The sequence below is a fragment of the Centruroides sculpturatus genome, unplaced genomic scaffold (genome assembly GCF_000671375.1).
Source record: "Centruroides sculpturatus isolate CEXI.00-Female unplaced genomic scaffold, Cexi_2.0 scaffold566, whole genome shotgun sequence".
NCBI classification, from domain to species: domain Eukaryota; kingdom Metazoa; phylum Arthropoda; class Arachnida; order Scorpiones; family Buthidae; genus Centruroides; species Centruroides sculpturatus.
In genome coordinates this window covers 130,000-153,143 of record NW_019384873.1, presented here as the reverse complement: position 1 = coordinate 153,143, position 23,144 = coordinate 130,000, and the positions used below count along the sequence as shown (strand labels likewise).

The following is a 23,144-nucleotide window of genomic DNA, read 5'->3' as shown; positions in this document are numbered from 1 at the left end:
TATTCATCCTATATGATGATCTCAGCATGAGTATCATCAACTGGTAACAGTTTGTGGGTGCATTCGTTAATAGCAGTCGCTCTGCAACGGGAGTGCGCTGCTGTTTGTAGGCATTTAGGAATGACGATGAAAGAAAGATGGCGGCGGCCGCACTATTGATAGTATCGTGTGGAGAAATCTATAATTCTAAAATGAGCTTTTAGAGGCAAAAGAAGGGTCCCAATTGTAAAATTTAACCATTAAATGGATTATTTGTTGAAAGAGCATTCAAAGTAGCCACGAAAATAATTAGAATGCTCGCACGGAGTCACTCAGAGGTATAAAAGAATGCACTCTTTATTACATTTTATGTTGTATGAGGGTTTTACCCAATTCCCGAACCGCATTAGAGTGAACCCATGCTATAAAAGCACCGTGTTATAGGGGGATGTTCCCAATTCTGGAACCGTGTTAGAGTGAATCCATGCTATAGAAGTGCCGTGTTATATGGGGGTTACCTGTACTATCAAATAAAAAATATGTCTATTTTTTTATATTTATAATGAATATAAGCTTCTAAAACAATGTTTTTCATTAAAACTGTTCTCAAATTTTCTTTTTTGAAATATCTTAATTATAGATTATTTTGCATTTAGAAATACATATGATGCATTAAATATAGGGGTGTGCAAGATTAAATTGACAAATGCAAAAGCAAGACTTCTATAAAAACAAACTAATTAGTTTTAATGATATTTTAGAGAAAGGTGCAGTGTGTCTACCATGCCAGGTGTTTTAAAAACTCCTGAAACTGTTTGAAACTGTTGTGTGATCAACTCCTAATGATTCTGCAAGTTCAACTAGTGTCTGACATGAGTATTCATGAAGTAATGCCTCCAATTCCTTGTCTTCAAACTTTTTTGGTACGCCAGATTGTTCTTTATCTTCAACATCAAAATCATTATTTTTGAAGCATCTAAACCAATCTCTGCATGTTGTTTCCGATAGAGCATGGTTGCCGTAAGTCTCAACAAGAATTTTGTGTGTTTCAGCTGCAGATTTTGTTTGAATAAAATAGTGCAATAAAATTCCCTGTAAATATTCTTTTTTTGGCACGAAACTCAACATGTTTAACATAATGAAAAAATAAGTTGTTTACACTTTGGCGAAATGACATACATTGAATTTCAAGGTCACTTATTGTACTTCCTTACAGATGTGTCACCATCTAAAAATACACACACGTGATTCTGGTAATGCCATCTGTTGGAAAACAGCAAGAACTTATTCAAGGTCCCTATACAAAATTATATAAAATCAATAAATAGAAGTACAGTAGAGCGTCAATTTTCCGAATCAATTGGGGACTGGGGTTGTTCGTATAACTGATATTTCGGATAACCAATTTATGTACGAAAAAATAGTTTAATGTAATTTGATGTTAAAATTTTTATCCGTCGCGTGTCGCTTTGCGTTGAATTTTCGTCGATGTTAAGTCTAACAAAGACTATTGTATCGTTAAAAATTTTTTTTTTAAATTTTGTACAAACAAAATAAATATATTGAAAAATATAAAAACAATAAAAAATTATACTTCAGATGTTAATTTAGTATCAAAAACGTAAAATATTTGAGTAGCCCAAGACATAGCCAAAGATTGAAGCGCCACAGCACTGGCGAAAATTTAAATTTGCCGACTGGAATTCTTTCGGATGATTGACTTTCAGAAAATCGACGCTCTACTGTATAATAAATCAATAAATAGTATAATAAAAAAGTAACTTCCTTATGAAATTATATTTATACTTATAATTTTAAATATAAATAAGAAATAATTCAATTTTAGTTTGATTCAAATTAAGTACTTATTACAATATTGTATTTACCATTGAAAATATGACATTAAATGAATCCTAAAATTACCATTTCTAATTAATGTAGTATATATGATAATTGGAAAATTAACCAAACTTGCTTTATTTATAATCATTTTAATAAATTAGTTTTGTATGGTTTTCTTCCACACAAAACAATCTTCAATATTTTTCTAGATATAATTAATAAATTGTTTCATTTTTTAATCTATTAAAATTTAATAAAATTGTTTTCCATAATAAAATTAGTTATCACTTCACACCAACTTTATAATTATTGTAAAATCACCTATGTGTTGTGGTGTTACCACGGTGAATTATTAAAATATAAATATAAAATGTTCACAAGCACTTTTGGTAAAGTATAGTTACCATCTTCAGGTGAAATGAATACTACAGTTTTCTGTATCAGAGTTGTAGCACTTCTTGAAAAAGCGATGCGGCTAAATGGAACTCCAATGTAAATTGAAATTTTCTTGCAGTTCGAAAATGTTTTGAAATGGAATGGAATATTATAAAAATTTGCAAACTATGGTTGCTATGCGACCATGTAGCTCTAGCAATCTAATTTGTAACGTTTAAATAAAGTAGTCCATGTTTTAGACATTTCCAGAGTTGTGGTATTACATGGTGAAAGCGTTGAAATATATAGGTTTTCACAAATATGATTATTGCATCTTTTCAGTAGTTTCATTTGGTCCCAAGCCAGCCGGTAGTCTTGATCAAGGATTTTTCTGGCTAATTCCGTTGATGGCCGGTTATTACTGATGTCATCCTGATGTTCTGAGATGCATGATGATAGTCTAGCAGTCGCTCCTATATAATAAGTATCTTCTCCAGGTCCATTATGTTGTAATGGAATAAGATAAACTCCCGATTTCTCTTTCATATCGATGGGGTCTCTGTCATTAGTTAGCAATCTTCTTAATGTTGGCTGCGTGGATAGCGGTAGCATGTAGCCATTTTTTTCTAAACAAGTGTACAATTTTGAGTGATGCATGACCCAGAAATGGTAATGGGGATGTGCTATTCTTAGGTCCTCTTTGTTGGTAAGGAACGATTGAGGATATAATTTATTTTTAACTGGATTCTGAAGATAATAAAACTTTACTTGGAAATAGCCTTCTTTTCCAAGAAATGCTACAACTCTGATACAGAAAACTGTAGTATTCATTTCACCTGAAGATGGTAACTATACGTTACCGAAAGCGCTCGTGAACATTTTATATTTATATTTTAATAATTCACCGTGGTAACACCACAACATTTAAGTGATTTTACAATAATAAATAAATTTGTTGTTTTTACTTTATGAAATTTCTATACTATTTAGAAAATTATTGAGAGATTACATTTTGTTTCCAATAAGTTATATCAAAATTTGTTTTTTAAGGTTGGCGAGGGAGAGAAGTTAGTTCGTGCCTTGTTTGCTGTTGCCAGGGAACTTCAACCTAGCATTGTATTTATAGGTAAAAATTTAATTACTATTAATTATTAGTTGATGCAAATCAAATTGAAACAGCATTCATTGTTACTGTTTTTATATATGATTTAGATGAAGTTGATTCACTATTAAATGAAAGGAAGGAAAATGAACATGAAGCAAGTAGGAGATTGAAAACAGAATTTCTTTTGGAATTTGATGGTGTAAGTATTGCTTTTGAACATTAACTAAAATAAATGATGATTATACAATTGCTTGATTTACCTATATTTTCTGCCATTGATTTTTTTATCTCTATGTAAATGATTTTTAAATTTTTGTTGAGATTGCAATCAGACATTTGTAAAAATATGAATTCTTATAGATAGCACTAACTTCATTGTTAATCTATTCATAGAACAATCTGTTTTGGAAACTGGAAGACTGTTTTATAATTAGCTGTGTGCATGTGTGTACACTGACAATTATAGAATATTATATAAATCCTAACATTAACATTTCAGAAAATCTATTGCAGTGTTTATTTCAAAAGATAAGTTATTTATCATGTATTCTAACTGAAGTTTCTTAAAAAAACTACTTTCAAAATTTTTTAACACTAGCAGTTTATTACTAAGAATAAAAAGAATGAGAAAAGAGTGTACATTTAAAAATCTTTGTTTTTATTATCATTTTTATTGTGCAGAAACTAGAATTATACCTTATTTTTGTATTTTGTCATCTTTCTAACAATGTAAAATACTTGTGGGTTGATGAAAATACGTATTTTAGGTTTATTGTAATTTGATTGATAAAGCAATAAAATAAAGATATCAAAATTCATTTTGCTATAAATTATATCAGGTTTTGTGGATTGACATCAGGTTTGTTTGTAATTGGAGAGGAATGTGTTCTCTTTCAGAGTCAGGATAGGAAAACTATTAAGTAATAAAGTTTTCCTATCCTGACTTTGAAAGGAAAGTAGCAGTAGAGTTAATGCTGACCTTCATTTTTTTTAGTCACACAGTTAACAAAAATCTATTAACTTAATTCAAAAATTAATATTTCCTAAAATATTACAGAAAATATCAATTTTTTGCAAGTTGTTTAACCAAGAATGTTTTCTGTATAGAAAATGAAACAGTTGAAGAAGTAATGTGTGGACCATGAAAAATTTCTTATGCAATTATATCATATTGACTGTATAAATTTACTAGCTTTATAACTAATGAAATAAATACATTTGTCAGGATGCCTCATTAACACTGTCATGAAGTGAACAAATTTTACAATTTTAAGTTTGCATTATGAAAATATTTTTGTCGTGTTGTGTTGCATGTTGAAATGTGATGCCTTCTATGTCCCATTGTTGCTTTCTTGTTTTTATTGTGCAGCAGAGAATATAAGGAATGGTATTTTTGTAAAAGTAAATTTATTTTGAATTACTGTTGTCAAATTGCACTCATTTAAAGCAATGGTTACAGCATTCAATGCCCATAATTTTTTCCTGCAAGGCTCATGAATTTTTCCAGAATTTAATGTATTCTGAGTTATGTGGGTCTCTCAAACTCCAGCTTTTGTTTTCTCAAAAAGTATTTGTGTAGTGAAAATAGTGTCAACTGCATGTCATCTAGGTTGAAAAGTTAGAAATTTTTCAGCTATGTTTTTTTATAAAATTTTAAATGCAAGAAAGTTGAAAAACATGTGCTGTGAGGTCTAAAACCCTGCACAACATATCTTAACATACAAATATTTTTATATTTCCTTTGGAATTAGCACAATAATGCCCGAAATGCATATCCTTTTAAATTATAGAAAATAAACCTACTTTATCCATCAAGAAGAGAGTTCCTGTGTGATTTGTTCTCAACAACAGCCTTGTGCTAATGCCAAAGGAAATACAACTAATTGAAAGAACAGTAAGCATCAAGTACAAACTTTTTAATTAAAAGAATGCTGTAATTTAAGAAATGCACAAATTTTTTGAAAAAATGATAAACTTTTAGAGTTTTTGACTGACCTTCTCATTATTATTATTATTTTTTTAATTATGACCATATTTTTAAAGTATATTCTGATTGTAATATTTTTAACCATTTGCTTACTGTATTTTTGAAATTTTACTGCAATACTATACAAATAACAAACAAACATAGAAACAAATAATTATGCTAATTTAAGTTCCTCTTTGAACAGGTTTTAGTATTTTATTTTATTTTTCTTTCTTTCTCCTTTTTGTAATGTGTAAATTGCATCAGATAAATATCACACAGTTACATTCCGTTTTCTGTAGTGAAATCATTATTACATACATAAACATTTTCATTACCAGGTTTAATCCAAATTAGTCCAAAGTGATACCGACTAAAGATGGGTACTGTATATATTGTCATGCAATTTAGTTTATATGGATTTCCCTGCTATTATTGTATCATGTAACCGTATTTTGTTTTATTTAGTATGTTGAGGCGTTGTGGGCACTCATGGAACCCATGGGCACTTCCTTCATCCTTCCTATCTATCTAACTTCCTCTTGCTGCTTATCACCTTACCTTCTTTTGAATCTTCTTTCTGTTTCCTATCTAAATGGGCTAAGTTAGTCAGCTAAATGACTGACGGCTCTCTCACCCTCTTTTACAAATACAACTAAAGATGGGAATATTTGAATGCAAGAATTTAGAACTATTTTATTGCAAAAAATTCTTTGTTCTCAAGAACTAGTGCTAGGTATTCAAATACCTCATGGATGCAATCCTTATTAACTTACATAACAGCAAACAAGCCAATTTAAGTCCAAAAACTAGTATCTTGCTCTACCATCAAAATTTCTAATTGGACAAAGATGCCATTGGAGTTATTCATTCTTGTGTCACAATGAGACAATTCTCTTCCATGGTTTTTGGGGGGAATGTTTGAGATGGAGAACACATACAAATTTAAATAAAATGATTTTTTGAATGACATTCAATATGAATCCGCTACGTTTTTGAAATACGTACGATGATACGAATGTGATGCAATACGGCGCATGCGTGGTACTGCTTCCCATGGTACTGCTTCCCGTGGTACTGCAATCATTTGTATAGGAATCGTCTACTATACTCAGAACATACAACGACTGAAGACTACTCTTTATACTGGAGTCGTCGCTATATATAACAATGTTGGAAACGTGCAATGCACCTACTCTGGAACTGCCCAATATATGGATTGCCCTATAGAAACAATTAAACAGCAATTTACATCACATGTCACATCACTGACGGGAAGCAGTACCATGCTTCACATTCGTATCATCGTACATATTTCAAAAACGTAGTGGATTCATATTGAATGTCGTCCAAAAAATTGTTTTATTTAAATTTGTATGTGTTCTTCTCTGTCTCAAACATTCATGTTCGATATAAAAGTATCTTATTCGCCTGAAGACGACGGAAATACATTTGTCGAAAGCACGCGAATGGAAAAGCTTAATAACACCACACACAGTGAGTTTTACTGCTTTTTATAGTATACTGCAATAGCAGTTTTAAGGCACTCTGGTGAAAGTATCTGACACACAATCAGATTACAATTGTAATTATTTACATATCTGAGACATAGCTGTATGCCAAGTTTTGCAGTAATCTGACAATTCCATCTGAGTGCATAACTTTTTTGTCAATGAATGTGTGTATGCATTTCTTATAAGAACATTATTCTTTATATAAATTTGTTTTTCTTTAAATTTGATCATTAATGTTTTTATTAAAATTTTTTAGGAAACCTGATGTTTGTTGAAATATCAGGTTAAATGCTTTGCTATTAATCTGACATAGATTTTTAATCTATGCTTTTGTTGAAATATCAATTTACAAGTAAATATACCTGCTTTGTTAAAAAAGTTTTCAACATTATAAAATATTGAGTTCTTTTATTCAAATAACAAGAAGAATGTAATATTTAATTTACAGTTAATATTCTGTATTCATTCAAATTTTCATATTTATTAGCAAAAATTCTGAAATTCTTACAGAAAGCCACTTTGTGTTATGTTTATTACAAAACAATGAAACACAAATAAAATTAGTTTTATAAATTCGTGAATTTAGCGTACTGAACACACAACTTTGAAAACTTTTATCATCATTTGGTGTTATTAAATTTAACTATTTCTCAATGAAAAAGTAATTATTATTTGAGCATTTTTTTTTATCATATAATTTTAATTATCTTAATATATTTGGTGATAGAAATTAAAATATTTCTATTCAGTGCTGTCTATGGAGAGACTTAGCAGTTTAAACACAACCAAATCTGGTATGGTGACATTTCTGGATATGGAAGACATTTTTGTAAAAATTAGTAACAACCTGCCAATATGGCAGTTTTGACACTGCAAGCAATGAAAAAGCAGTTTCCTTTGAAAAGGTATATATGCTGTACCCAAGTTCTGGGTATAAAAAGTGGCCACTACTGTTGAATGTCATTCTTATTAGCTATGATGACAATCACTTTGCCAGAATACACATTACTTGTGAAGCTGTTTTATGAAAAAAAACAGCAATACTGCAACTGTAGTTAAGGTCTTTCTTATGGTGATAACTATTGATTCCACAAGCTTTCAGGAGCTTAATTCAAGGAAACAACATCTGGGAGTTCTGCTTAATTGAATTAAACTAATTGTAGCATTATATACAAATATTACAAATTTTAAATAAATATCAAAGTTTTTTATTTCATATCACTGCTTTGTTAAGTAGTGAAATCTTTCAAACCTATGACTTCACAACTCATTGAATATGTTACACCAGCTGTTATTGAACAGTCAATGAATAATGTTGTGTGAGGTTGCCAAACCATATGTGACATCAGAATGTCCGAGTCACTTCGAATGTGAGTGGGAGCATTTGGCATAGAGACAACTCTCTCCCGTTACAGTTACCCAGTTTATTGAAACAAAAAAGTATCTTACAACAATAATACATTTTTAATGGGCAGCAGAGGCCAAATCTTCTGGGTCCCTTTTTCCAGATGACGAAGGTCACAAAAAAGGAACGTTCTCTGATGTTTTTGCAGGAGTCAATGGCACCAGGGCATTGGAAGGAGAAAGTCCATTCGAGGTTGAGATGCAATCCAGTTCAGTGCCAAGATTCAGAGGTGATTTCTTTTCGGATTATGGTGCCACACAAATGGAACATTTTGATAGGTCGATGCTGACTTGCCTCCATTCTCCAATTGGTCCCATCGCATTATGAAATGTAATGAGATTGGAACGCAGATCATGGGATGAGTCAACACCTTCTGTCAACTCGATCCCTATTGAAGATGTTCAATCTTAGGACCTACATTCATCTATTGTTTTAACCCGAGACTCTCTCTTTTCTAACAATTCCATCAAACATGCCCTTATATGGGCATGAAGTTTATACCCTTTTCTTAAATGGCTTTATAAAAAAAATTTTTTTCCTTTTCTTTTTTCCTTTTTTTGTGTGGTTTCAGCTCATTTCTGGACCCTCACAGTTGCATTTTATGAAAATGTTTTATTTGCATTCTACATGAAAATTTATAATCAATCACTTATTTTAATTAAATGTTAAATTTATTTATTTGNTATTTTTTTAATTATGACCATATTTTTAAAGTATATTCTGATTGTAATATTTTTTTATATTATAATAAATTACAGATACAGTGGAACCTCGGTATACGACCTTAATCCGTTTCAAGTGTTTGGACTTATACCGAATAGGACGTATACCAAACTAACCTTTATCATAAGAAGTAATGTAAAAATGATTAATCCATTCTCATGTAAAAAAAAAATGTCTGACTTTAAACACCTCACTTTCCTACCTAGTTCCTGCTTGATTTTTCATGAGATCAGCATGTATCTCTTAGCTTTCTTGCAAATAATTGCTTCTGATATGCTGTTGCCAGCACACTGTTTTCCAGTTATCCAAAGCAAAAGCAATTTCTCAACATGATCTAAAGTCTTCGATCTCTGTTTAGAAATTGATTTAACCTCTTTCGCAATGTTAGCAAGTTTAATAATGTCTTTATTTTTCACGATTGTTGATATCATCATTCTCGGAATATGGTATGTAACAGTTAAATCTCGAACACGCATACCACCTTCATATTTCTCAACAATTTTTTTTTTTCAGTTCCATTGTGATTTTAGTCAATTTTTTAGTTTTCTGTTGCTTTTCATTTGCCTTTTTCAATTCATGATTAATAAAAATAATAAAATTTTACTTACATATTAAAATCGGAAGAAATTTAACAAAGTTATAAACCATGGCACCACGAACATCTAGTCTGGGTCTAGTACACCGATAGTGCTACTTGTTCGATGCGCGTATAATTGAATTAAGTCGTATATTGAACAAAAGTCGTATACCGAACAAAATTTGCTTCGTCCAAACAGGACGTATTCTGAATTGGACATATTCTAAAGCAGACGTATACTGAGGTATCACTGTAATACGAAAAATAAGGAAAATAATGTTTATAAAATGATGATACAAATTCTATTTATCTATTTAATTGAGACAATTCAGAAAATATTTTTAAATGCAGATTATTAATTTGCAAATTTTTCATGTGGGAAAGTGAATATTTCATTTTAATGAGTTGACATGAAATTTCACTCATTAAATAATGTTGATAACAATTTTGAAATAGAAATAGATTTTCGTTTTCTGTTCTTTTTAAAACTTTGTTTTGGTTTTTCATTAAAATTGAAACCATGGTTCAGTAAAGGAGACTGACTTGTGTTTACTGCAAGTGCATAACCACATAAGTAGGCAATGATATAACAAGTGAGTGAACTGATCAGAAACAAAGTAAACATCATTTCAATTTCATTTTTAAAATGCACAGTTTTCCTGCATTTTGGCAAATATTCCAAGTTAATGTGTGTAGGCTTAGCCAAGACTTTATTCCATTTCATCATAAAGTTTTTTTAATTATTGCTGTAATATTAATTTTCTACTACAAATTTTCTAAGGACTGCTTTAATTTCTCTTGAACTTCATTTGCATGATTTGACATATTTTGCATCTTGTAAGTCATGCTGTTTCGTTAGTTTTTTTTTTATAAAGAAAAAGTATTTTATTTTAAGATAATTGCTAATAAAAAATTATTATTATTTTCTTGCATTTCTTAAAAGAATAAAAATAAATAAATAAAAGTAGATTGTTGACTCTAAACAGTCTAAAGCAGTTCTTAACCTGGGGTTAGGGATCCACAGATAGATAGATTTTTAACAGTAATCAAACAATAATCAATTTCCTGACCTTCATATTCATAGTATTGAAAAATGCTTGTTTTAATGTAAATTATATTACTGTAATAATTTTTAATTATTTAAATTATTAGTTTGGTTTTTATCAGATTGCTTATAGTGCAATATAATATAACATATAACAACTTTAAACATTCTGCTCTGCATGCACTAAAAGGATCTTCTATCCATGTCCATTATAGGTTGTCTGGTCCACAATAGAGGTTCAGTTTTTCACAATCAAGCCCTGATTAGGATGAGATGATATATACAGAGCTTGATATTTATATCAAAAGAAATTCATGAAATTTGAGGTTCTGATCTAGACACAAGCATGGATATCCAAAGTGATAGGCTGTAATCTTTTATCACTTAACTGTCTGGAGCCAGACAGTTTTGTAATTTTTATATTATGGTATTTTAATGTAAATGATATATTCTAAGAGTGCTTCATTCAGTGTATTCATGTTTTTTAATGACTAATGTTTAATGTCTTTTATATGTAGATAAAATTGTAAAAAAATAGGAGATCAAACCTTTACATTATATTTAATTTTCATTTTGTGTTTAATCAAATTCAGATTAATTTTTTTTAATTAATTAATCTATGAAATAAAATTTTAATGCAACTTGTTTAACAATTTTGAAATTATTTCTGATTTTGTTTTTAGTTAAGATCAAATGGAGAAGAAAGAATTCTTGTGATGGGTGCTACTAATAGACCTCAAGAGCTAGATGATGCAGCTTTGAGGTACATTTTTAGTAACTTCAATTACAGAATAATTTTCATAATAAAATAAATTTGAAATCATACATTTTATTTGTATAATTAAAATATATCTAAAAGGTGTGATCAATGAGTTCCAAAAAATTGTTTTTTTACAAAAATGAAAAGCATTAATGAGTAGATGTTGAATATCAGCAATAGTCTAGACCAGGGGTCACCAAACTATGGCCCACGGGTCAGAACCGGCCGCTGCTGCACTGTGCCACAAATGAGCTAAAATATAATTATTTATATGGAAATATCATAGATTGTAGATGAACTAACTATGTAAAAAAATTAAAATAAGTGTAAGTAAAAATGCCAAAATTGGTCCAATCTGATTTTTGCATTTTATAGTAATATAATTTTTAGGAAAATCGGTGAAATGAAAAATTTGGCGACTTTTTGCGACTTTGGATATCAGAGTGCTTTTTTGTGTATCTGCAATGAAGTTCCTAAGAGAATCAATTACAAGCTTGCTGCAGCAATTGTGTTTGTGTATTGGTGAATAGATATGTTGGTTTTCTTTATTCAGTATACTATATTGAACAAAATAGTTATGCGTCCCACTGTGAAAGAAGTTTGGTGACCCCCCCTGGTCTAGACCAGGGATGGGCAATCCCAAAAAGTAATGGACATGCCAATTTGTAACTGTTTTCTGGCATGTAACTCAGGGCTTACCTTAAAAAGTAAATATTCAACATCATGATTAGTTGTATATTTCAACTTTAGAATAGTTTTATTGAGAGCAAAACTAAATCTAGCTTTTTCAGAGCATGTATCTAGCTGCTAGAGGCTGGACAAAAGAATAATATACTCCCAAAAATTTCCATTGGCATGTGAGAGAAATCAGCATTGTAGATTAGGCAGTTATGGCATGCACACGTAAAAAGATTGCCCATTGCTGGTCTAGACATTAATTGTTTGTGTATTAAATGTCATCTCTGTGGCTTGTGTTGTGGCAGGAAGAAGGGATACTATCTGTTATGCCAGTGTTACATTCCAAAATGTCAGACCTACAGGAACATGTGACAAGTGTTCTGTGAAGTTTGGAAAAATGGCCACAAAGGTTTACAAGTTGCTGAAAGAGTCCACCAAAGTGTCAGTTCAACACATTGGATCATGTCACATGACACTGTCTGTGAACCAGTATTTGGCCAGACAGAATGTTCCATTGATCAAACATCCTTTGTATTTGCCATATTTGACTCTCTCTGACTTTTCCCTTTATCTGAAACTGAAAACTGTAGTGAGGTTGTGGCCATTTCAATGCAAAAATGTGTACGTCAGACATTCAGTACGGCCATCCTGTAAGCCTAGAAGTTTGACAATGGCATTTGGAACATCAAGCATGATTCCACTGATGTTCCAAATGCCATTGTCAAACTTTTAGGCTTATAGGATAGTGACACTGAATGACTGAAATACACGTTTTTGCATTGAAAATGTCAGCCGCAACCTCGCTTATGTTGAAGGGAAAACTTTCAAAGCCTTGGAAGTCATACAAGAAAATGTAACAAGGACTCTAAAAGCCATTCCAAAATGTGAGTTTTAGAACTGTTTCCAGCAGCTCCAGAAATGCTGGGAAAAGTTTATTATATCTCAAGGAGATTTCTTTGAAGTAGACTTGTTCTAAATGACGATAAATGCTTTCATTTATTTAAAAAGTAATAATACTCAGAACTTTTTGATTTTGGTAGAAAACATTTGAAAACCAACATTTTTCCCCAACCACTTTTTTTGATTCAGCCTTGGTTTCAAGTTAAGTGCAAGAAACTCAGTTTTGTATTTGTGTAGAAAAATATTTTGGTTTAAGTTCAGTTGGATCTAAAAAAAACCCTAAACAAAAAAATTTATGAGAATATTTTTTTTTGTTTTTATTGAGATCTTCACAATGATGCAAGAAAAACATTTTCAAGGTAAAAAAACAAGGGCAGTCAAGGTCACCAAACTGACTGTGAAATGTTTTTGTTTCTTTTAAGATGTGTAATCAATTGCAATAATAAAGCTTTGTGTATTACCAATTTGAAAATTTTGCCCCAGACTCAGGTTGATGGTCATGAAAATTTTAAAATGCAGTTAAGCAGATTAATGATTGCTTTTTAGTTTATTCTAAGATCTGTAGAAGACCTCATTAATAGAAAAAAACATGTTTTCTAGGTTATAAACAAATCTATTCAAAAGGAAAAATATGCCTTCATTCAAAACAAAAGAAGAAGAAGAATTTATCAGAATTGATTGACTAAAATCAGTGATATTCAAAAAGTAATATTTTATAAAATTGAGTTTTTTGTGCATAACTAGAAACCAAAACCAAATAAATAAATACAAAAATTTTCCCTACACATTTTTTTTATTCATCATTTTCTATCAGCTGGTGAAATCTCTCTCAAAGATTGGAGACACCTTACATGTTTAAAATTTTTTAATTGTAAAATATAGCTTAAAATTATATAAAATTAAACATACATGGAATGGGCATTTTCAAGTTATTAAAATAATAAAATAGTTAAATTTCATATTTTATTATAGACTTTGTAATTAATCTAGAATAGATGTGAGAATACATGTTTATAACAAAATTGTAATGAAAATTGAGTTTGGAAATATATATTCTTGCAATTTATGAAATTTTAATTATACAATACAAGTTAACTGTCTTGTCAACTGATTAATCTATGATATATTTAATAATTAAATTAATTTAAAAAATTTGTCTAATAACATTGTTGACAATAAAATCATTTCTGAAATGCGCAGTTTGATCATCTCTGAGATTGAAAATGTTTGTATTTTGATTTTTAGTCAAATGTATTGGTTATGTTAATTTATTTTCTAAAACAGTAATAATAATTTATTTTAGGAGGTTTACAAAACGAGTTTATGTCACTTTACCTGAATGGGAAACGCGTATTGTTTTGTTGGAGAAACTTCTTGCAAAACAAGATAATCCTCTTTCTCATGAAGATTTGAAACATCTTGCCAAGTTAGTTAAATTTTTTAAAATAAAAAACTTATTAATTTTATTATTTATATGAATTACAGTATAAGTTATATATAATTTGAAACTTAAAGTTTAATTAATTAATTATAATCATAAGCCAAATTAGATTATTTGATAATTTTCAGAATTGCTGACATAGTTTTAGAGCTATTACTTTTTAATATTACTATCACATAACTCAGAATTTAGAGGAAGCTATAAATTGAACCAGGATAGCTTTTTTTTAATGGCAGCTGTCTGAAAATTCTTTTCTTATTGATAGCATTTTGATAATTACCTAATTATTTAACATTTCTTCCAGCAGTTATTTTTTTAATAATACTAATGTTTTTTGGTCTCTTCAGCAACCCTCCTCATGTATATGAGCAGAAAAAAATTCAATTGAGCTTCTAAAAGTTTGAAGAAAGTTTAAATCAGGCAACAACATTGGAGTATTCTATGCATTTGGTGAATGTCCAATGAAATTTGAATTTAAATCTTAATCATTCAGAAAGATTTAAATTAACTTCAAACAATTCATTCAAATTTCAAAATTGGATCAAACAAAAAAAGATATACAAAATTATAATAATTGAATTCCAGTGTAATATGTAAAATTATAATAACTGAATTTCAGTGTATTAATCAAGAATAATGCTATCAATCGATTATCATCATAATCAGTCAGTCCCAAAACACTGTATATAAAATGAGTTAAAAATCTGCTATTATAATCATACCAACTATTGTTATCAATTTTGACTATTACATTTGGGTATAAACGATAAGAATTCTTAGAAAATTTATACAAAATGGGTCTTTTCTTCAAAATTTACTTTTAATTGAAGACTATCTTTTATCTTTTACATACTGTAAGGGCATAACAAGAATTCTTAGAAAATACATATATTGTAGATTTTTACTTGAAGTGTACCTCCTTTGGGGATGAACATTCTTGTTGTGATTTGTTTAGTTTAATTTTATAATCTGTTGTGTTGAAAATAATTGTTTATAAAAAATATAGCATATATAAATATATATATACATTTATATATGCTATATTTTTTATAAGTGTGTGTGTGTGTGTGTGTGTGTGTGTATATGTGTATATATATATATATATATATATATAGTGTATACTATAGTATATAATGTTGTATTAATATTAAGTGTGCAGTTTGTGATAAATATAAATTGTACACATTCATACTGTAATTGTTTGTAATAAATTGAGTTCAATAATGAAAAGTTTTTATTTTCTGTTATCAGCCAGTTATTTTTATCAAAAGTTGCAAGTTTCAAGGTAATCATAATAAGTTGATTCCACTGTATATTATGTTATAGCCACTTCCTTATCTCTATATCATATACAGCCAAACTCCTACAGAGTGAATTTCTCTGAATAATGGATTTTTGCACTGTACACAGCTCTTTCAGCCAAAAATATATGTAAAATTGCTTCTAAATAACAAAGTTAAATTTCTTATGACTTTTTTTTTTATTTGTAAGGACCGTTGATCATTAAAAGTTCATTACTCTATTTGGGTTGCGTTCGAATTTAGGTTTAATTTCAAGTATCAATCTGTAAACCCTTTGTAAACTGCAGTCCAGGTGTGAGATATAATGAACATTAGCTTTAAAACCATCATGTAATCTGTCCTCGTGGCTACCAGTTGTAAAGAAGGGAGAGAGAGAAATTAGATTCAAATGCTATCATTGATAGCTAAATGATTTACAATTAATGAATGTTGAAAAAGTCATAAAGGTGATAATTTTGACAACTGCTTAATTTTTGAGGTTAGTGAGATTTATTTTTATTTAATAAGTCATTTAGTTGGAATTTGAAGAACTGTTAATATAGTGCTTAAGCATTATACTACTAAAAATTAATATGTTGAGGAAAGTTGATAAAGGCTCAAAAAAGAAAGAAATTGTAGTAAAGTTTGAAATTCCTCTGAGTAGTTCATCAACCATAATAACAAATTGCAAATCAATTTTGAAATAGACGATGATGCAAGACTTATAGGAAAATGTGCTAGAACCTATGTTTACGTTAATGTAGTGAAGCACTTTCAATGTGCTTAATAAGTGTGAAGCATATTATGAAGTATTTTTAATTGTTCTGCACAACAAAAAATTCATTTCTTTCTACAAAAATAAACTTAAACTAAGTTGTAAGTATTTTAGCATAAATATAAACTAACTAAAAATTAAAACACTGTTTATATTACATTACTATTGTATAATAAAATAATACTTTATTTACCAAAAATTGTAATTTCTGTATAACAATTTCCCTACAGCAAATTTTTTATTTCAAGATTTAGCAACTTAACATATACAGTCAAACTTCTATAACAAAGTAAAGCATGACAAGTCTGTGGAAGACTTAATCTGTCTTTACTGTTAATGCAGCTGCCAGTTTGTTCTTGTGTGTAAATTTCAATGGCCTTCTGTATTTTGAGTTTCAATTTGTCAAAAAGTACTTTTAAAAGCTTAGCCAATTTGTTCTTGCTTTTACAAGAAAGAATGAATTGGTGGCTGCATTAACAGTAAAGACAGATTAAGTCTTTCACAAGCTTAGCAAGCTTTACTTAACATATATATGATATAGGGATAAGGAAGTAGCTATAATATATTAATTTTGTATATCTTTTTTCATTTGATCCAATTCTAAATTTGAATTAACTGTTCAAAGCTAATTTAAAACTTTCCAAATGAATAGAATACTCTATCGTTGACTGCTTTAAAAATTTATCAAACTTTTGGAAGCTCAATCAAATTTTTTCTGCTCATATATACCTGAAGAGGCCTGCTGAAAGAAGTGTTAAAACATTAAGTAAATTATTAGTTATCTTGGTTCCAGCTTTTGCAATTGTTTGAGATAAGCATTTTGTTTTGATAAAATATAAGAACAATTTAATTAAATATTTCATTATGAAGTAGTTAGTATATTACAACTTTTGTTCTATACTATCTCCACTTGATTATCATGCAAATCGTTATAAGTTCTCTGCAGCTATTTTAGTATTTTCATTTTTTTGTTGATCACTATTCACTTTTATCACTAAAGCTAACAAGTATAACAACATTATACTTATAATATCTTATTCCTTTGATAATTATTATGAAAGCTTCTTGAGAATGGCAGCATGCAAATGATTTTTTAGCAGAGTTTCCAACCTGGTCACTAACAACCTCTGAGAGGGTCAATCAATTTTTCTTGGGATCAGCAAATTACTAGTTGTTATTTAGAGGATCAGTGGAATTTATTTTTATTACATTTGGATACAGTAAAAGTACTAATATATAATTATAATTAGTGTACTTTACTAAAATTTAAAGATGTAATACAGAATTTTTTAATTTTGATTTAATTCTTATCTGCATTCCATTTGCAATTTATTCTTTAGTATCAGTGTAGAAAGGGGTTGAGTGAAATCTAATTTTGTAAACGATTGTAATAAGTACTCCATAGCTCAGAGACTATAGCTCCAATAGTAACCATAGCTTAAGTAGAGAGCTATTGTTTACAAAAAATTTGACTTAATCTGTCAGGCATCTCCACATATGCCTGAAAGTGTTACTCCTTTGAAAAATCACAAGCAATAAATTTATATGCACTCAGCATTTGGCAGACGTTGCTTCGCTGGACATACAAATTTTTTCTGTTTTTGTGTATTACTCAGTTAGCAATATGCAAACAAAGTGTGAAATCCGGAATTTTTGTAGACTATTTGTTGATTAATTGTCCCATATTTGCTTAAAATCTAATTAAATTTTCCTTTAACTTAAAGTGAAACCTAACAGAAAAAAAAACCCTTTTCGTTTATGTTCAACATAAACATCCGTTCAATTCGAAACTAATCCCACATTCCAACTGCTAAGTTGATAGTTAGCATGGTCCTGGCCTTGGTCCCGGGAACAACTCTGACCCATCTGCATACCTTTTACCTCACAACAATTGGTCACATGACCATTCTCCCACGCCGAACTTATAAAAACCCCTTCCTTCCCCTTCTCAGGGGAGTCGTTCATCCGCCGTCACTTTTACAACTGTGTCCTACGAATATGGTGTCCTATTAATATACTGTGTCCTATCCGATATTGTGTCCTGAAGAAACATTATTATCCTAATCCTACCAACCCGTTGGATATCAAAACCTTTTTCCTCAAGAATATTTAAAAACATAAAGAGGTATGGAACAAATTTTTGTGAACTCTCTCTCGGTCCTTCGCGTTTCAGGGACTCAGATTTTTCCCTTTGAAATTAGTTATTGTAATCTCTATGTAGCTAATAAATCGTTGTTATCCTGTTAAAGTGGTGTCATCTTTACTCGTATATCGCCGGTCATCTTACCGACGCACTCCTCCCTCCGCCACTCGACCGAAACATTAAAGCCCGTTACAGCGGGAAAAAGAATTCTTCCATCCATCCTGACAGTGAAAGGGTTTAACAACCTGTTGCCGGATCGGGAGACCTACACCCTCCCCGGCGGTTCACAAAAGGGAATCATGAAACTTTGTGTAATCTCTGCATTGTTCAAACACAGAGGCTAGGACTGCGAGTACACTATAAAATTTTCCAGAAAAAACAAAATGAAGCAGCTGTACAGCGCAATTCTCAGAAATTGTGTTTGAATCAGTCTGTCAGAATCCTCCTCAGACACTGAAAAGAAATCAGTTCTATCATTTTTGAATGCAATAATCTGCAATAATGGCAGATCACTAATAACTACTGTCAGGTAAGATTGAATTTTGCATCAACTTGTCATGCTGTACTATGAGGTTCCAAAAATCAGTTGAAATTAAACATTTATTATTAGAAATTTATTAAAACAAAACTAGAAAAAAAAATCGTCTGTTATTAAAAACCGATCAAAGATCAAATTAGTTGTTCTAGTCATATGAAACCGTGACTAGAGAAAAAACTATTGATGTAAACAGAACACAATAATTATAAATGATTAATAATGGTAAACGAATGACCTCCAGTAGAGATGGACCTTTGACAAGTCGCTCATATGCAAATAATTAGAACATAGAAATCTTGAAAAGAGGAAAGGTTAATGATGAAAAGGGACATTGCGTCGTGTCGTTAAATTTTAAAAACGTCATAGACTAGACAACAATGGTGTAAAATATGAGCCCAAGTTTCAAAGTTCCATCAACATTTTGCATCCAGAATAACGGATGGTGTCAAGTAGATTCTTTGAAGCGGATCTTTCTGATGACTCGAACAGGAATCGTCTTTCGCTTAGAGACAGACGAGAGACCAATCGGGGAGCGAGAAAAAAAGGGACGTGGAGCCAATCAGAAGAAAACAAAACAAAGAACGGAGATTGATATAATCCCTGATTATCAAGGACTTTCACTTTCCGAAAATGGTGCACCTGCACACGGTTAGTCAACGCGAAAAAGCAGTTTTCCGTCGGTTGTGCCCAACTTGTAACCTGTGACTACGGACTTAGACCGCCGACACCAACTGACGAATCTCCACACCTGCCATTGCCCCGGGGCCTTCCTTTGAGGAACATTAGAAATACCATCATCAATTCGAACTTCAAATTGTATAAAGAACATTTTTGTTCCTTAGTGTAAGTTTACTTTTATGTTTAAAATAAACAGGTTTTGTGAGATTCTTGTCATCTGTGTCTCCTCCGCCACACCCACACGCGAATGACCCTAGATCATCCTGATGCGGGATTAATGATTCCCCCTGGAAGTCGGCGAACTTACAGTACTGCTACATTTGTGGAAGCTGCAGAGCTATGGAGCAAACAAATGAGCCAACCTGTATCTCAACAAACTGCTAGCAACAGGTTACATGACATGGGTTATGGTTTGTACAAGAGTAAGTGAAAGCTTATGTTGATGTCCGTTCAACAAAAGTAGTAGTTTGCATGGGATAGGGATCACCTCAATGACAGAAGATAATTTGGTCTAATGAGTCACTCTTTCCAGTGCTGTACAAAAATATTGAATATAGCATAATCTGCCGTTCAAATGAAGGACTCATCCAAAACTGTGTGAAGCAGGAAGTCAAAGTTTCCAAGCATGTATCAAGTGTGGTGGGTGTTTTGATATTCTGGCATTGGTGATTTGGTTTTGTATGATGGGATTGTCAATGCTCAATGCTGCATTTTGCAACAAATGCTGTTGCAAAATGCTAAGCAATTTTGCAACAGCATTTGTTGCCTTCCATAACCCATCTTCAGCTGCAGAGAGATGCTATTTTCCAGCAAGATATCACCAAGTTGCATACTGCATGCTCCACTAGTGCTTGCCTTTGCCAAAATAGAGTCCAAGTCCTGGACTGGGTTTCAAATTCTGATTTGAATCCAATCAAAGACCTTTAGCTTGTTTTCAAGAAAGTGATGCAAAAATGCATACCCTGAGCAAAAGATCAGCTGAAGACTGTTCTTCAGAAAAAGTGGGCCAAAATTCCACAAGATTTTGCCTTTCTTACGTCATGTTGATGCCTAGGCAAGTTGCCAACATGTATGTTGCAAGGGAGAATCCACAAAGTAGTAATTTTATACAAATGCTGGTTGCATTTAAATTTATTGCCTCTGATTTTTTTGGAGGAGTAATGCTTTCAGGCATATATGGAGATTCCTGTTACAGTAATTGAGCCAATTTTTTTTGTAAACCAATAATTCAGGTAGAGTACTTTATTTATTAAATGAGTTTCATTTCAAATGCACATGAGTCCAGTTTTCTTACCATCCATAACAACCACGAATGGTGTGTGCATATATGTATTGCCATGGGGAAAGTAGATTAATGATTATAGCTTTCTTGTTTTTACATTTTAAAAGTGATAAAACTATTTTGATTGATTAGGTTAACTGAAGGATATTCAGGTAGTGATTTGACAGCACTTGCTAAAGATGCTGCTCTAGGACCAATTAGAGGTAAGTGTATAAAAGTTTTAGTTTCTATTATGAATTTAAAAACTTTTTTAATTAATAAATTAATCAATCTTTATTGGTCAAAAGAAAAAACTAAGTGGACTGCATGGATTAAGCTTAGTGACCCCCAAAAAAACTAATTGTCATATATAATTATAAATACAATAACAATAAACATGATGAAAATATTATAATGAGAAATGTTTATATGCAGAATGATTGATAAAATCTTGAAAGGATGAGAAAAATGTGAATCCTGTATGTATTTGTGTTTTTATAATGAATCCTTAACTTTGAAAGCATATTTTTATTTTTCTGTAAATTTTTGATTCTTTGATCTTTCATTGTGTAATATTCCAAATTTTTATACTAACAAAGGTAACAGATTTTTGTCTGGTAGCAAGGCAACATTTTGTTATACAAAATTTCTATTCTGTTTTAAAGAAGTATGATGATTGCCAGTTTGTAAGTCTGATATGGATAGGTTTAACAATGACATCAAGACCTTAAGGTACTTAGATGAAGAATGTAAACAAAGCTAAATTGTGAATACAAGTATACTAGCAATAAAAAAAATTGCTAGTATACTTGAAGCACCATTTACTCTGTAGTGGACAATTTTGGAACTAAAATTTTTCTTTGTAAAATTCTTTTCTGCATTCTTTGTATAGCATGTACACAAATTTTGGTGTCAATCAGCTTATTGGTTGGATTGCCATGCTATTGTACACAGTGATCACTGTTTACAATAATAGCATGGCAATTATATTTTCTTCTGGCATCTGTTCACACGAACAGAAAGTTTCTCAATCAAGAGGTACCTTCTCTTAAAAGACTTCCATATTTTTTATATTTACTATGTCTTTTTCTTGAATGATACCTTAACATTGAATATTATTTTTAATAAATGAAGTATTTGTTCTTAAAACTCAGCCTTGAAACATAATGCTAATATTTCATCATTGTTATTATTACTAATCAGATAATACATAATTATTTTTTTCAGCATTTAAAACATTCTTACCTAAAATTACCTAGCATTTAAAACATCCTTTATATAATGATTATGGAACTTCATCAACATAATTTAAAATATTTGTCATTGTGATTTCAGTAAGCATTTTAATTTCAATATGCACCATTTGAAACTACTTGAATGGTCTATTAGAACTTTGGTAGCTATTTTGCTTTTGATACAACATTATCTATATTTCCATGTTTCACATATACAATGTAGACTGTATAGTACAAATTCTAGTTTGTGGAATAGTGGCATGCTGGATTATTGCCTGATTTTTAGAGGGTGTCAGACATTCTGAATTACAGGATGCTGTATTTACTTGTTAAAAAAATACTAAGGAGAAATGACAATTAAAATTTATCACTGTATTTCCTTAGTTTTTACTGTTGTATATTTTGTTACATTAAAAAATATTTTATTTGTTAATAATAATTATTTTACAATTGATAAAATAATAATAATAAATGCAAAGAACAGTTACTCATAGATTCAGTCATTCTATGTCAAGCACATAAACAACACAGAAACATACACATGTTATATATAGACTACAGAAAAGCATTCGACAGTGTTCCACACAGTTGGCTGCTACATATTCTATACATGTACAAAATTCATTCGTCACTCATTGCATTCTTCCAAAACACTATGCAGCACTGGAGAACAACACTACATCTCAGGGTTAGTAACACTTTCATACAAACAAACGAAATATTCATTAGGTGAGGAGTTTTTCAAGGAGATTCCTCTGCCTAGCCCTGAACCCATTATCCAACATGTTAAACAACACACAATATGGCTACAATATCAGACATGAAAAAACAACACAGTTTACGCTGTCACATCTCATGTACATGGACGACATAAAACTTTATGCATCCACACAAAAACAACTTCATCAACTCCTACAAATCACA

The 23,144-nt window shown here is 30.6% G+C and overlaps 1 protein-coding gene across 1 annotated transcript in view; it reads left to right on the top strand.

The window, feature by feature from the left end:
- LOC111630916 (spastin-like) overlaps positions 1-23,144 on the top strand; it is a 112,281-nt gene that overhangs the window by 80,985 nt on the left and 8,152 nt on the right. Inside the window, 5 exon segments of the mRNA XM_023375076.1 lie at positions 3,247-3,322; positions 3,409-3,500; positions 11,215-11,294; positions 14,173-14,295; positions 21,139-21,209. Of these exon segments, the coding sequence (XP_023230844.1) occupies positions 3,247-3,322; positions 3,409-3,500; positions 11,215-11,294; positions 14,173-14,295; positions 21,139-21,209 (442 nt within the window).